Here is a 16,664-nt window from a genome sequence, read left to right on the forward strand (position 1 = left end):
GTGGTACAGAGGTAGTGAGAAATTATATTAATGTATGTAAAAGTAAAGTATCTAGCACATTGCTGGTCATACATTAGTCAATTTTCCCTCATTCATATCCAAGTATTTAAAAAAAAGGAGCTTCAACTGTTTTGACATGTTTTAACACTGGGCTGGGATGGGTGGGTAGAATTTCTTGAGACTAGGGATGTTAATTCTATCCTCCCTCTCCTCTATAGTCTTGCCTAGCTTAATCAAAAAAAAATAAATTGGGCTAGATGCATTTAAAAACCACTCAAATTTTTCTACTATTTATGGTTTTATTTAATTTATTTGAAAAAAATCCCTAATTATTAGTAGCTCACATGTAAAATGAAACACTCTTAAAACCTTATAAACTAAAACTTAAAAAAATGAAGGTTCCATGACTTCACTGGTGGCACAGTGGATAAGAATCTGCCTGCCAATGCAGGGGACACAGGTTCGATCCCTGGTCTGGGAAGATCCCACATGCCACAGAGCAACTAAGCCCACGCACCACAGCTACTGAGCCTGCACTCTAGAGACCGCGTGCCGCAACTACTGAGCCGTGCAACACAACTACTGAAGCCCACGTGCCTAGAGCCTGTGCTCTGCAACAAGAGAAGCCACTGCAATGAGAAGCCCGTGCACCGCAACGAAGAGTAGCCCCCGCTTGTCACAACTAGAGAAAGCCTGTGCGCAGCAACGAAGACCCAATGTGGCCAAAAATTAATTCTTTAAAAAACAAAAACAAACAAACAAAAAAACCCACAAACGTTCCTATAACCAGGTTGTCTGAGCAAATATTCCTTATTAGTAAGTAAAGTCTGTTACATCATATACATGTAAGGAAAGAGTTAAATGCAACCTTAAAAATCTTAATATATTCATTTTTTGTTTTTGAAATAAGGCTTTCCTTTTAAGACTTACATTTCTATTTCAGTTCAACCTATTAGATTAACTTCTAAAAAACTTCCCTGGAGTAGAAGTCCAAAAGTTTTGGTTTACAATGACTAAGATTTTTAAAAAATCTATTCCAAAGGAAGGAAGGAACTATTTTGAGGTATCTGTAATTCAGAGTAAAATTTTTTAAAAACTTATTTCAAAACATTTCCAGTACATGAAAGGAGCCTATTGTTGAACTAAATTACTATCTGTGAGACTTGTTCATGACATGAAAAAATATACTGTAAAAAAATTTCAGTGATTAATTTAATTAGCATTTAATTTTTCAAGTCTCTTATCTGCCAGTTACAGTAGTTCTTCTCTGAACAGAGAAAGTACTTACTGCAAGACAGAAGTTACATGATATTACCTAATAACTCTGAAAATAAGTCCATTAATTGCCTTTGAAGCTAGGGATTATTTTATTTAAATTTATGGGCTTGAGGTAGAGCCTATTTATAAACTAGTCACCTGTCATGATACATGCTTTGGGACAGAAATAATAAAATCCCTTCAATATTTCAGGAAACTTCTAAACTCTATTGTATAGAGTAAGAATAGATTTTAAACAATGCCAAATTTTCTTGCTGCAGGATTAATATTATTTAAGCTTTGTAAATAAAACATCTTTGACTCCTTCCTCTATATGCTTCATGATTGTTTTTAGTTCTTACTTTACATTAGACTTGTGGATAGAAAACATATACTTCTAGTGTTGAATAAATTTGATGTAGTGGAAACAGGCTAATTTTCAATATTATTTTATACCTCTAGCATAAGTAACAGAAGTTACCCTCTTCATCTTAAATATATGGTTCTCTTCAACCCTTTTATTAAACATTGGTATATAACTTTGATAATAGATGCTTATAGCACTTATTATAATTAGGTAGAAAAGAACACTGCTTTTGCCACTCCTATTTTATCAAAACATCTCTCATAAAAAAGGTGGTACAATTTTTTTATAGGTTATTAAATTGGAAGGACATGAGTACCTTTTAATTAACATGCACTATTTTCACTATTTTTGTTACTGTGTAGTAGGACAATTTGATGAAGGGCACTACTTAAAAATTATATTTAAAAAAAACCTGGAATACACACATGCCAATATGAATACTGATTCCAACCCACCAGTTAAAGTTGTCTCTATTATTTTTTCTCTGCTTCAATACTTTCAATAAATTCCCCATTAAATCTTTGTTAAAGGAAGAAAAACTTTTGAGATTCCTAGGAAGATTAACTAAAAATAAATATATCCTGCCTTAGAATGTAAGAATGTAGTAATAACCATTTCCTATACTTACTATTAGTGTATCTGATAAAAGACAAACTGACAAAATATTAATAAAATACAAACTGATTATGAGGAGTCTACAAGTGACCCAGATATGGTTCTGTTCTATGTAATAAAAAAGGGAGTGATCCAATTATTAAAACAATAATTATCAACTACAATTTAACATTGTGCAGAGTCCAGAAATGTTCAAAAATAAAATGTGATAACAGAAATATTTAGTCAAAATGCTAAAAATTTACATGTTAAGTTAGCCTTTCTCTATTAATCAGGAAAATCACTTTTTCTATTTTTACCCAATTTTGAAGTGATTTTACTTGCTAGCAAACATTCCCTACAAAAAAAAATAAAGTGCTGACTATCTTTCAATTGAAACTAAAAGTTTCCTTTAAATTCCTTAAAATAATGGCTAATTATTATCAACTTACAGTAAGGAAGAGATGGATGAGAAGTCATTCTTCTGACATTATTAATGGCTTTCTTAATCATCTGTTAACAAAGAAAAATCATTCTTTTACAGTTACAATAAAAAGTAGTATTAAAAATTTTAATTGTGACAGGAGATTCAAATAACATTTATTTATTTTTACATGATTCCATAACTATAGTAATGGGTGCTAAAAATACTAAACATGGTAACAGAAATGAAATTTAATAGCTCAGCTCTCTAACATTTAAGTGTACATACATTTTCTGCATCATTACCTAGTATCTAAGAACAAATTCACCTCAAGAATTTAGTCTTACCTCCTTTCTTGCCAATTCTTTTCTTATCCCATTAAATTTATTGGAACAATCCTGAATAGTATAAGGTTAAAAAGACAGGCAGAAGCATGTGAAAAAAAAAAAAAAGAGGTAAACAGAAAACTGTATAAATTTTTAACTGATAGTTTGGAACTATTTATTTACCCATTTTAAAATTATGCTTTGAATGATTTACATAGCCTGTCAAATAAGAGTAAACTAAATATGTGAAATTAAAGGGATAATTTTAATTTATAGACTATTTCCTACTTATAACTGTAACTATAGTTATAGGTTATCCTAAGTTTGTAGCACCAGTTCATGTATATTTTGTTGTTACTGTTCTTTTGGATTTTAAATTGTTCAATTAGCCTAAAGCTGTAAGTAAAGTGGGGATTTGGGAGGGAGGGAAGGAACTAGGCCAGCAGAATCAGTGAGGGATAGAAACACTGAAAGATATATATAGCTGCAGTTATACTCCAAAACAGCAGAAATTGGTCATAACTAGTATTCATTTTCATTAGCATTCATAATTTAATAAAATAATAGGATTAAGAAAATATTTGATCAAATTCTCTACACACAAAAAACAACCTTCTGAATGTTACTTCTGTTTAGTAAACTTCATGTTTAAATCCCTTGCCCCTCTTAATTTAGAAAAAGTCTAAAGATTCCTGTTCTTTCTTTTAATTATCATTTTTTTTCTGGTAAGAGCATCAAAGGAAAATCATGAGTAAAAAAATAAAAAAAAGTTAAATAAGTTTCTGAAAGCATATGTAGAATATTATAAGGGAAAGAAATCATTAATTATTTTAGAAGATCCATATAAAAAGGACCACCTTATAATATTGGTGTCTTTTTCCTGAGGATGGAGTGGGATAATCCCAATACTTATGTTTACAAACCACAATGACCCCAAATAAAAAAGATGTCCTTCTAACATTTAAATAGGAAGAAAATTCAGTCCTAAGAGGAATAACAAAGGTAAATTTCCATATTATAATACTCTGGAGAATAAACAAATATTTTCTGAGCACCTACTAAATGTTCTACTTAGAGATCTATTCTACTTAGAGATCATCAATATATAAGGCAAGCATAACATAATCTCTCAAAGAGCTTGCATTGCAGAGGGTATAAAAAAAGACAACCAAATAATGAATAGATAATTTCCAAACTGATGATGAGATGATAAAATGGGATAATATGATGATCAAATGAGGTAACAGTGTGACTGGCAGTAGTGTAGGGAGGAGCAGATACCTTTGCTAAGGAAGCAAGGGAAATCTCTTGAGAATTTGAGTTGAGATCTGAACGGTAAACAAAAGAAGAGTATTTCAAGCAGAAAACAAGGTAAAGGCTCTGAGCTTGATGTGCTCAAGTGACAGAAAGAAGGCCAGTGTGACCAGAGCAAAGAGAATCAGGTGTGCAAACAAGGGAGATGCTGCTGCAGAGGCTGGCAGAGTTTAAATCACATAGGGCCTTAGAGGCCATGTTAAGGACTTGATTTAAAGCTGTACTGGGTAATCTTAAAGTTTTAAGCATGGGAGTGATAACCTGAATGATCTTTTAGAAAAAAGCAACTCTGCCTGCTGTGTATAAAACAGAGGGAGCAGTTTAGAAGCAGAGAGACCAGAAAGAAAGCCGTTACAGGAAGAATTGTATCATATTCTCTGAAAATGGAGTTGGAAAAAGTGCTTATTATTTCTTTTTGTATATTTTGTATAGTCTCTTTAAGTTCTTTAAAAGATAATAATATCAGTAGGTTTTACAAATGAATTTTAATGTATCTGTCCATTGGAAAAAATTTAACTATTAATGACCAACTCTTTTCTTTTGAATAATCACTAGATTGCTTTTCAAATTCTTAATACTTAAAACACTCCTACCTGCAATCAATGAGTGAAGGGGAATGGAGGGCTTTAACACAAGCGCTACCACAAATTTGAGATAGTGACCTGAGTTAAATTCCTTGACCTTTCTGGATCTCAAGCTTCATCTAAAGAATGGTAAGTAGGAGTAATTACAATAGCTACAACAGATATCTCAAACAATAATAAGGTTATATGAGTGATAAAAGAACTGCATTAAGTATAAAATATTATCAGGTATTATTAAAGATGACTGAGCCTTTATTTAAATAATTACCCTTACAAAAACCACCTACCACCTAGAAAGCCATGGAAAGAACTGCTGGTGCTGGGTTTCTTTGGTTCTGTGTATCAATTCCTATACCCTAAGTGTCAACAAAGGAATCTCATGTGGGTATAAACATGGATCACATCTTAGGTAATCAGGGCTCAAGAAGATCCTCCATTACTACAGAAAAATTCTGTTTCAGTTCATCTGCATATTATATTTTGCTTAAATTAAAAAAAATTTATATCATTTTTATTTGTTCAAAAAAAGAAAAATTTATTTGTCTCAGCATCAACTAACAGTTATTAGTTGATAACCATTTAAAAATATTATCTAGACTAGGGGTTGGCAAACCTTTTTCGTAAAGAATTAGATAATAAATGTTTTGGACTCTATGGGCATATAGTCTCTGCTCAGATACTCAATCCTACCACTGTAATGTGAAAGCATCCATAAACAAAATATTAAAAAAATGAGTGTGGCTATGTTCCAATAAAAGTTTATTTATAGACAATAAAATCTGAATTTCATATAATTTTCATGTGTCACAGAATACCATTCTTCTTTTTTTTTCAACAGCTGAAAAATGCAAACACCATTCTTAGCATGTTGTCGATACAACAGGTAGTAGGCAGGATTTGACCCATAGGCCGTAGTTTGCTGAGGCCTAATTTGGTTCCAAATAATTATTACTTAAAATATAGCTCTTTGTATTTTCAATTATTTATTTAAAATAATTTTTGTTATCCTTTTCAAATGAAAACATATTATTCTTCGAATCAAAATTTATAATTTCCAACAAGTATGACTTATTTAAAAAATTAAGAATTAAAAAAAAATATTTAGGGCTTCCCTGGTGGCGCAGTGGTTGAGTCCACCTGCCAATGCAGGGGACACAGGTTCGTGCCCCGGTCCGGGAAGATCCCACATGCCACAGAGTGGCTAGGCCCATGAGCCATGGCCACTGAGCCTGCGCATCCGGAGCCTGTGCTCCGCAACGGGAGAGGCCACAACAGTGAGAGGCCCCCATACCACACACACAAAAAAATTTACATCATCTTTTATCTATTAAGTTAGAGAGAAAAACAGGACATTTATACACAAATATTTTTAACTTTACATACCACTGATGCTCCTCTGCCAGTCTGTGTACTACCAAGCCATGGCATGTTAATTGGAGTACCAGGATTGCTATGTGTGTATGGGGTTGTACCCTGCACAGCTGTTAAATCATCACGAGCATGTATAACCAAGAAATCTTCTGACCTACAAAGGAATATCAGCCAGAATGAAAGCAACCCATCAGTTCTTCATTTCTTCTGTTATACCTGAAAGCTCTAACATATGACTTTGTATTTCCCTTTAAAATTAATTTTCTTCAGCTCTTAACTCTCAACTTACAGACAATAATTTCGTATGTGAACAATTTCAGATCCCTTCACCTATTCTCTTCTATCCCTCGATTCCCTTCTTTAAAGCTCCAGCCACCCCTTCTTTACTCTTTAGCATATCAATTTCCACTTTGCTTACAGTCTAGGACTATTCCTTTAAAAAATCATTTGAAAGGTATAGTTCTGTGGATTTCATTATTTGTACTGCAATGTCACCAAATAAAAACAAAGTATAAGGGTACCCTTTGGTTTCCATTTCTATATCATCATCTACCCAAGTATAGATCTGTGTAGCCAGAATTCCAGAAACATCTAGTTCTTGAACATCATGGCTTGAAGCAATTGCTATGCAGTTTCTATTCGCCTGAAAAATAAATCATACAGTACTGTTTAAATAAAAATGCGTAACATGTATATGCGCTACTTTTGAAAATGGAGACTACAAAACAGCCTCTAGAAATGATAACTTTAAGGTACAGAATAAATAGTATTTTCACAAATAAATATTTTAAATTAATTTTAATAAATAACTTTGAGTGAAATATCATCAGCTTGAGCTTGGAGATATGTTTATATTCTAAGAATTCCAGAGCATTCAACAGAAAGTCAGCTATAAATGGAAATGCACATGCCACTTCATTTCTTCTCCCAGCACTGTCTCTCTAGTCTACTAGAATGGTACAATCTCCTTAAGGTTTGCACAGTTCAGAAATGTGGAGTGAGATGTTGAACAATATAGGGGCCCTGGCAGGTAAGGAAAGGTAAGGGAGATAAGGAACTCCAAACTAAAGAAATAATGGTGAATTATTCAAATAAGATGGTATCACTTTCACCTAAAGCCTTTCAATCTTAGGCAAGACAAACAGAATTTGGGAAAGGGTCACAAAGAAGAGGTGAAGAAGAGTGAGGGAAGTATGTCAGAAAAAATCATAAATGAAAAGTTGGTCAGACTAAATGATAGAAAAATTTAAACATCTACAAATTTAAAACATGTATCTCTAAAACAGAAAATGAAAAGATATTGACAGCAAAAAGAAAACAGGATTAGTATTTCCATTATGTAAAATGCTAAATACAAACTAATAAGAAAAAACGGAGACCCCAGAGATATGTGGGGAAAGGATATTAACTAGACTGTTGGAAGGTAATTCTCCATGGGACTCTCCACTTTTGCATGTCTTGTGAGTTAGTCAATGACTGCCTTTGTTTCACAGTATTATTGCCAGGATGTCTATATATAGCTATAGTCTCTCCCTCCAGATCAAAAGGCAGATAAGCTTAATGTACATTAGAAAAGATTTGGGTATCACTGGCCTTCTTGCTGTCACTTTGTGGGAACTGTACCTCAGGGAACCAGAGCAAAAATGCTAACATTCTAGTTTTTGCTATTAGTAATAAATTGTCCTTTGTCTCTGGTCTTGTGTCTTCTAACAGTATCCAATAAACTGTGAAAGTTAACTTGTTCCATTGAATACAGAGGAAAATCTCAGATCCTTCCTGACACAGATAATTCACAACTAAACAAATGGGGAAAAGTTCAATCTCATCAGCATTTTAAATTACTGCAATTTAAAGCAAAGGATATTTCTTAGCTACAAATTTAGAAAGATGTAAAAACAATATATTTGAAGAAATAAAAATTAAACAAGTACACTCTTACAGAGTCAACAGGAGACTTTGTATATGACTGTTCATTACTATTTACTTATATAATATATCCAAGTAAGAGAAAAAAGCTAGTCTGTTTTATAGCACAAAATATTAAAATCTTATTTTCTTCAGGGGAAGGAAGTGACTTGTTGAGTGTAGATTATAATTTATATTTGTATTGTGTAATATGTATATATCATATTACATAGATATAACATCATGAGAACTGCCTGGCTAAGGGGCTAATCCCAAACTTGCCTGCTATGGACAGAACTAGTCACTGTTAGGGAGAGTCTATGAGGAATATGAGACGAAGAACACAGGGAAAGATGAGGACAGAATGACAAAGGATCTATCTAGGTGAAATCAAAGAAAAGACAGACATAGGGAATTCCCCAGTGGTCCAGTGGGTAAGACTCTGTGCTTTCACTGCTGAGGGTGTGGGTTCAATCCCTGGTCAGGGAACTAAGATCCCACAAGCCGCACGGTGAGGGCAAAAAAAAAAGACAGACATAGCATAGGAAGATGAAGAATCAACTAGAAGTCCCTATACATTTTGCAGTAAGGCAATTAGGGAAGATAGGAGGGGAAGATGACTAAGATAAATTTCAACCTTGAACCACTGTACCGAAGGCTACCTCTTCTGTAAGTAGCTTATAGACACCTCTAAGGAGGATATTGAGTAAGAAAGCTAAGGAATACAAAGAAAACACTCTAGTTGGGCAGCTATTATAGCTGAAAGTCAAACAGGGAGAATTTCTGTGAGTCACATATAAGCTTAATTTTGATCTATACGAAGAATCACATTCAACATACTCATATAAAGAAAACAGGAAACATTTTCTTTGGATTAGCTGCATGTGTTGTATAAATTCTAAAGGCAGGGGACTTCCCTGACAGCCCAGTGGTTAATATTCTGTGCTTCCACTGCAAGGGGCATGGGTTCGATCCCTGGTTGGGGAACTAAGATCCCCCATGCCAAAAAATAAAAATAAAATAAATAAATTCTAAAGGCAACTGCATATATAAATACTTGAGACCTCTCTATGTGTAGTAATAAAACATTTTATCTGCTATATATCCAAGATCAAATAAATTATCAAACAATATAATCATTTTATAAAATAAAAAATGTACTCACATTGCAATTTAAGGAGTAGAAAGTAGCTCTGGGAAAGGGAAACACTGCTACTGAATAAACTGACAGAACAGGAGACATTCTCCAACTATGAATACTTAATCAAAGAAAAGAAAAATGTCTATGTACTTACTTTATTAACAGCAAAGGCAGTAATTATATCAGATTCCTTATGAATAATTCTTGCTTTACCTCCAGGATATCCCGAATCTGCTTCTACCTAAATGGAGGGAAAGAAAATACAAAAATACAGTGATTTTAGTAAATGAAAAAACATAATATATGTCAGTCTTTCATTTAATACTTGCATAAATTAAGAAACTTTTCAGATATTTCAAATCCAAAGGTACTATTTTACATGTTACTTACTTCTAAAACAAAATTTGGCAAGAGGAATTTACATCTTTTCAAATTTGCTTTTTCACATATAAAAAGATCATTGATATACAACTTCATTAACTGCTTATGTTCTTAAGCTGCAATAAGTTAACTTTAAGACATTCTAATTATTAATGTTAAGATAAGTTTACCGCGTTTCGTAGTATTATAATCCTTTGATATTTTAAATATTTTAACATTAAAAGGTCAGAAGGTAAATATCTTAGGTTTTGCAGACCAGTAAAGAATTATGTTGCATATTCTTTTTTAAAACAACCTTTCAAAAATATAAAAACCATTCTTAGCTCATGGCCTACAGAAGAACAAGTAGGACACAGCCAGCTGAATATATTTTACTCTTTGTCTAAAATAACTTTTAATTTATTAAAGGACCCTGAAATCCGGAAAGGCATAGTAATTTGCCCAAGTCAGTAATCATTTTAATAGCTGAATAAACCATAATTCAATATACTTTGGATAAGGGAAATATTATTTGACCTTTTGCTTACCCCACAGAAGGCATATACACCTTTCAACTCAGAAGAGAGTATCGTATAAAATCAACATTTACTAAAATAAACAGAGGTAAAATGAAGAGGCAATTGCTAAGAGTTGGAGATGTTACTTAATGTACTATTTTGTTTCATTTTATTTTATCCTCTCTAACCTTCAACCTTTAAAATGAATTATTATAAATTGTTTCACAACTCATTGTGCAGTGAAGTTATTAATTTGAAATCAGAAAACAAATTTACTTCCTGGAAAATTTAGATAAAATATCACCAATCCCCATCCATTGTTTGACCACAGAACTGAGTAGGGTGAGCAATATTTTTAAAAATGGCAACTAAGATGACAGTTCATTTGCAAAGTTGAAAGAGACATAATCAAACCAAAATAACCATTTGCAATCAAAACTCATAGTCACTGGATGTAAAGATGTCAAATATACTCTAATCTTAAATGCAACTGGATAACAAACATGAAAGAATTTCACTGCTCGTACCAGCATTTTGGTTGATTTGAGAGTCAACATCTTTTCTAAATAAAGTCTTAGTTCTGGTTGAGGTCCATCATCCAGTAAGAATGTCTAAGTCAAATTCTGTAATTTCATGACCAAAATCCCAACTTAAACACCTATCTGCCTGGTATCTAAAGTACACTAAGTGTCCACTACTGGGTTTTGAAGAAATTGGAAATAAAGACAAATGATATTTCCATGGAATAGAGGGATATGCTATTTGCTGGTAATGAATAGGTGGGTGGAAATTTTCAGTTTCACCGGCAGCACTTCTTCAAACTTTACACTCACAGAGAGGAAAGCATGAACTTCATAAACGCTTCTTCACTGTGGGAATACATTCCTGTCCTTTCATTATCTAGATTTACTAAAACATTGTTTCTCAATAGTGCGGTCCCAAGAAGACCTGCATGAGAATCAATTAAAGGGGGTGGGGTGGCGTAGAAGGAATGGTGTTTGGCATCAAGAGTTTATGCATATTCAATTTTGAGAACAATCATAAGTTGCAGGAGATGAATTTGGAGAAGTAGGCAGAGTTTAGCTTGCACGGGGCCTTAAAAGCCATAATAAAGAATTCAGATTTTATTTTAAGGTTAGAAAACCATTGGAGGGTTTTGATAATTCTGGATGTTGTGGGACAAAACATAAGGGGTGTGAGACTGGCTGCCAGGAAACTAGTTAAGAAGCAACTGCAGTAGCTGAAATAAGAGGCAGCGGTGTATCTGATTAGAGGAGTAGGAATGGTGGTACTGATTAAGTGGTTAGCATTAGGATAAATTTTGCCAGTGGGCTGAGACTACAGTAGTGAGTAAAAGAGAGGAAGTAAGGGTGACTCCCAGTTTTCAGACCGTTCTCAAAAAATGATACTGAGACAAAAGTGAAGGAAAGAATAGGTTTAGGTTGGGATTAGGGGAAGATAGAAAATTCTATGTTTTGACATTGAGGGGGAGGTAACTAATAGATTATATATGCAAGTCTGGACTTCATGAAATGAGCGGGGCTGGAGAGAATTAAGAATTATAATTTGTATGGAAACACAAAAGACACTGGATAGCCAAAGCAATCTTGAGAACGAAAAACGGAGCTGGAGGAATCAGGCTCCCTGACTTCAGACTATACTACAAAGCTACAGTAATCAAGACACTATGGTACTGGCACAAAAACAGAAATATAGATCAATGGAACAGGATAGAAAGCCCAGAGATAAACCCACACACATATGGTCACCTTATCTTTGATAAAGGAGGCAGGAATGTACAGTGGAGAAAGGACAGCCTCTTCAATAAGTGGTGCTGGGAAAACTGGACAGGTACCTGTAAAAGTATGAGATTAGATCACTCCCTAACACCATACACAAAAATAAGCTCAAAATGGATTAAAGACCTAAATGTAAGGCCAGAATCTATCAAACTCTTAGAGGAAAACATAGGCAGAACACTCTATGACATAAATCACAGCAAGATCCTTTTTGACCCACCTCCCAGAGAAATGGAAATAAAAACAAAAATAAACAAATGGGACCTAATAGCACACCATGGTAGGGCAACTGTACTCCAATAAAGATGTAAAAAAAAAAAATTATCAGCCAATGGATGATATTTAAGTCATCAGATAACCCAAAGAGAAAGTAAAGATGGAAAGAGAAAGGTTAGAGAACTAAGTTCTGCAACATCCAACATTCCAAAGATAGGAAAAAAAAGACTGGTCATTTCAGGAGTGGGAAACAGCACTGGGAAAGATAAATACTGACACTGAATAAACTGAAAGAACAAGAAACATTCTCCAACTATGAACTTAATAATCAAAGATGATGTTATAGGAACCAAGTGAAATAAGAGTTTCATAAAAGTAGCAGGGATCAACACTACCAAAGAATACTGAAAAGTTGAATTTAAAAACACAGAGAATTGACTACTGAAACTAGTGTAGTCAGTAATACACTAGGACAATCTCAGTGGAGAGGGCTGGAGATAATACTTAACTGGTTAGAGAAACATGTGACATCTTGTGAACAGGAAAGGAAGTCCACTGGGGAAGGTTCACACGGGCATTCAACTGAGTTGATAATGTTTTATTTCTGAAGCTGGGTAGTTCCTACTTGGTATTTGCAATACTACTCTTTAAGTCTTCTTGAATGACTTTACAGGAAACTCTGTAATTGAATTTTACTAGGTAAAGGTTTAGAGAAATCAGGCAATAGATTCTCAAAGGTAGATCTTTTGGTTTTCATTTTAAAGTAAGAGAATAAAATATATTTGCTTATGTTGAGGAGAATTTAAGAGAGGTAAAAGTTTATCATGGAGGTGAGATGAGGAATAAATACTGAAGTAAAGTCCTTGGGGAGGTAAGAGCAGACAGGATCAGTGCACAGGTGGAAGATCTGGCTTTGGATAAAAGAGTGACAGTGACATCTACTGTGAGAGACGGCAAAACAAAACATCTGTACATAGAGCAGAAGTTAGATTTGGTGGTGGGACAATATTGTGGGCTAAATCACTGATAACTGTACTTATTTTGACAGCAAAATAAGGTCATTCATAGAAAGTAGTAAAGAAATATTGTAAGTTTGAGGTAAGAGGGAAAAAGTGGGGAGAATGGAAAAGAGAATGAAGAAACAATTATGATGGTGGAATACTTTAATTGGGGATTGTGACTATAAATTTTAAATAAGGTAAGCCCCCATGGTTTGTGCTTTTTCTTCATCCATGTTCAGCTATTTGGGTGCAGACACAGAGTGGACAGAGAGCTAGCTTTAAACAGGTTTGGGAATTTTCAAGGCAAGTACAGTGTAGAGAGAACAGGGCAAAAAGGTTGAGGTTTGCAAGGGACTGATCACAATGATGGACCATGGAATCTAAGCTGGGAAAGAAAGGAACTGGGGACATGATACAGGCAAATAAAAATACATAACTCACATGTGCTACAAACATTGAAAGTCATATGACATAAAATCAAGAGTAAAAAACATCACAATGGGGAGAGGAACTTCAAGATGGCAGAGGAGTAAGACGTGGACATCACCTTCCTTCCCACAAATACATCAGAAATACATCTACATGTGGAACAACTCCTACAGAACACCTACTGAATGCTAGCAGAAGACCTCAGACCTCCCAAAAGGCAAGAAACTCCCCACGTACCTGGGTAGGGCAAAAGAAAAAAGAACAAACAGAGACAAAAGGATAGGGACGGGACCTGCACCAGTGGGAGGGAGCTGTGAAGGAGCAAAGATTTCCACACACTAGGAAGCCCCTTCGTGGGCAGAGACTGCGGGCTGCGGAGGGGATAAGCTTCGGAGCCGCGGAGGGGATAAGCTTCGGAGCCCCGGAGGAGAGCGCAGCAACAGGGGTGCGGAGGGTTTCTCGCACAGAGGATCCGTGCCAACCAGCACTCACCAGCCCGACAGGCTTGTCTGCTCACCCGCCAGAACCAATAGGGGATGGGACCTGAGGCTCGGGCTTCGGAGGTCAGATCCCAGGGAGAGGACTGGGGTTGACTGCGTGAACACAGCCTGGAGGGACTAGTGTGCCACAGCTAGCCGAGAGGGAGTCCGGGAAAAAGTCTGGAGATGCCGAAGAGACAAGAGACTTTTCTTGCTTCTTTGTTTCCTGGTGTGCGAGGAGACGGGATTAAGAGCTCCGCTTAAAGAAACTGCAGAGATGGGCGCGAGCCGTGGCTATCAGCGCGGACCCCAGAGACGGGCATGGGACACTAAGGCCGATGCTGCAGCCATCAAGAAGCCTGTGTGCAAGCAGTTTACTATCCACACCTCCCCTCCTGAGAGCCTGTGCAGCTTACCACTGCCAGGGTCCCCTGATCCAAGGACAACTTCCCCAGGAGAACACACGGTGTGCCTCAGGCTGCTGCAACGTCATGCCAGCCTCTGCCGCTGCAGGCTCTCCCCGCACTCCGTACCATTTCCACCCCCTGCCCCGGCCTGAGTGAAGCAGAGCCCCCGAATAAGCTGCTCTTCTTTTGTTGTTGTTGTTGTTGTTGTTTTGTGGTACGCGGGCCTCTCACTGTTTTGGCCTCTCCCGTCGTGGAGCACAGGCTCCGGATGTGCAGGCTCAGCGGCCATGGCTCACAGGCCCAGCCACTCCGCAGCATGTGGGATCCTCCCGGACCGGGGCACGAACCCGTGTCCCCTGCATCGGCAGGCAGACTCTCAACCACTGAGCCACCAGGGAAGCCCTCAGCTGCTCTTTTAACACCGTCCTGTCTGAGCGAAGAACAGATGCCCTTAGGCGACCTACACACAGAGGTGGGGCCAAATCCAAAGCTGAACCCCAGGAGCTGTGTGAACAAAGAAGAGAAAGGGAAATTTCTCCCAGCAGCCTCAGGAGCAGTGCATTAAATCTCCACAATCAACGTGATGTGCCCTGCATCTGTGGAACACCTGAATAGACAACGAATCATCCCAAATTGAGGAGATGGACTTTGGAAGCAAGGATTTTCCCCCCCTTTTTCTCTTTTGGTGAGAGTTTATGTGCATGCTTCTGTATGTGATTTTGTCTGTATAGCTTTGCTTTTACCATTTGTCCTCGGTTTCGACTGGTACTTTTTTTTTTTTAGTATAGTTCTTAGCGCTTTTTATCATTAGTGGATTTGTTTTTTTGGGTTCGTTGCTCTCTTTCTTTCCCTCTTTTTAATTCCTTAAAAAAATATTTTTAATAATTATTTTGTATTTTATACACATTGTTTTCGCTTCTTCTTTTCTTTTTTTCCTTTTTTTTTCTCACTTTAATTCTGAGCCGTGTGGATGACAGGCTCTAGGTGCTCCAGCCAGGCGTCAGGGCTGTGCCTCTGAGGTGGGAGAGCCAAGTTCAGGACACTGGTCCACAAGAGACCTCCCAGCTCCATGTATTATCAAATGGCAAAAATCTCCCAGAGATCTCCATCTCAACGCCAAGACCCAGCTCCACTCAACGACCAGTAAGCTACAGTGCTGGACACGCTATGCCAAACAACTAGCAAGACAGGAACACAACACAACCCATTACCAGAGAGGCTGCTTAAAATCATAATGTGGTGACAGACACCCCAAAACACACCAACCGACGTGGACCTGTCCACTAGAAAGACAAGATCCAGCCTCATCCACCAGAACACAGGCATTACCCCCCTCCACCAGGAAGCCTAAACAACCCACTGAACCAACCTTAGCCACTGGGGGCAGACACCAAAAACAACGGGAAATACGAACCTGCAGCCTGCGAAAAGGAGACGCCAAACACAGTAAGCTAAGCAAAATGAGAAGACAGAGAAACACACAGCAGATGAAGGAGCAAGGTAAAAACCCACCAGACCTAACAAATGAAGAGGAAATAGAAATTCTACCACAAAAAGAATTCAGAATAATGATAGTAAAGATGATACAAAATCTTGGAAATAGAATGGAGAAAATACAAGAAACGTTTAACAACGACCTAGAAGAACTAAAGAGCAAACAAACAGTGATGAACAACACAATAAATGATATTAAAAATTCTCAGGAAGGGATCAATAGCAGAATAACTGAGGCAGAAGAACGGATAAGTGAGCTGGAAGATAAAAGAGTGGAAATAACTACTTACTGCAGAGCAGAATAAAGAAAAAAGAATGAAAAGAATTGAGGACAGTCTGAGAGACCTCTGGGACAACATTAAACGCACCAACATTCAAATTATAGGGGTCCCAGAAGAAGAAGAGAAAAAGAAAGGGACTGAGAAAATATTTGAAGACATTATAATTGAAAACTTCCCTAATACGGGAAAGGCAATAGTTAATCAAGTCCAGGAAGCACAGTGAGTCTCATACAGCACAAATCCAAGGAGAAACACAAGACACATATTAATCAACCTATAAAAAATTAAATACAAAGGAAAAATATTAAAAGCAGCAAGGGAAAAACAACAAATAACACACAAGGGAATCCCCATAATGTTAACAGCTGATCTTTCAGAAGAAACTCTGCAAGCCAGA

General features: G+C 36.4%; 1 protein-coding gene across 4 annotated transcripts in view; it reads right to left on the minus strand.

Moving 5' to 3' along the window:
• The window catches only part of DMXL1 (Dmx like 1), a 127,572-nt gene that overhangs the window by 18,332 nt on the left and 92,576 nt on the right, over positions 1-16,664 (minus strand). For 2 of the 4 annotated variants that reach the window (XM_024743339.1, XM_024743337.1), the window contains 5 exons: positions 9,438-9,524; positions 6,759-6,880; positions 6,250-6,391; positions 2,990-3,040; positions 2,671-2,731 (listed from right to left, as the gene is read on the minus strand). In XM_024743339.1, coding sequence (XP_024599107.1) covers positions 2,671-2,731; positions 2,990-3,040; positions 6,250-6,391; positions 6,759-6,880; positions 9,438-9,524 — 463 coding nt within the window. The remainder of the gene's footprint in view (positions 1-2,670; positions 2,732-2,989; positions 3,041-6,249; positions 6,392-6,758; positions 6,881-9,437; positions 9,525-16,664) is intronic. The other 2 variants (XM_024743340.1, XM_024743338.1) reach the window with 1 other exon arrangement.

This window comes from Neophocaena asiaeorientalis, unplaced genomic scaffold (assembly GCF_003031525.2).
Source record: "Neophocaena asiaeorientalis asiaeorientalis breed wild unplaced genomic scaffold, Neophocaena_asiaeorientalis_V1.1 scaffold26, whole genome shotgun sequence".
Classification (NCBI taxonomy): domain Eukaryota; kingdom Metazoa; phylum Chordata; class Mammalia; order Artiodactyla; family Phocoenidae; genus Neophocaena; species Neophocaena asiaeorientalis.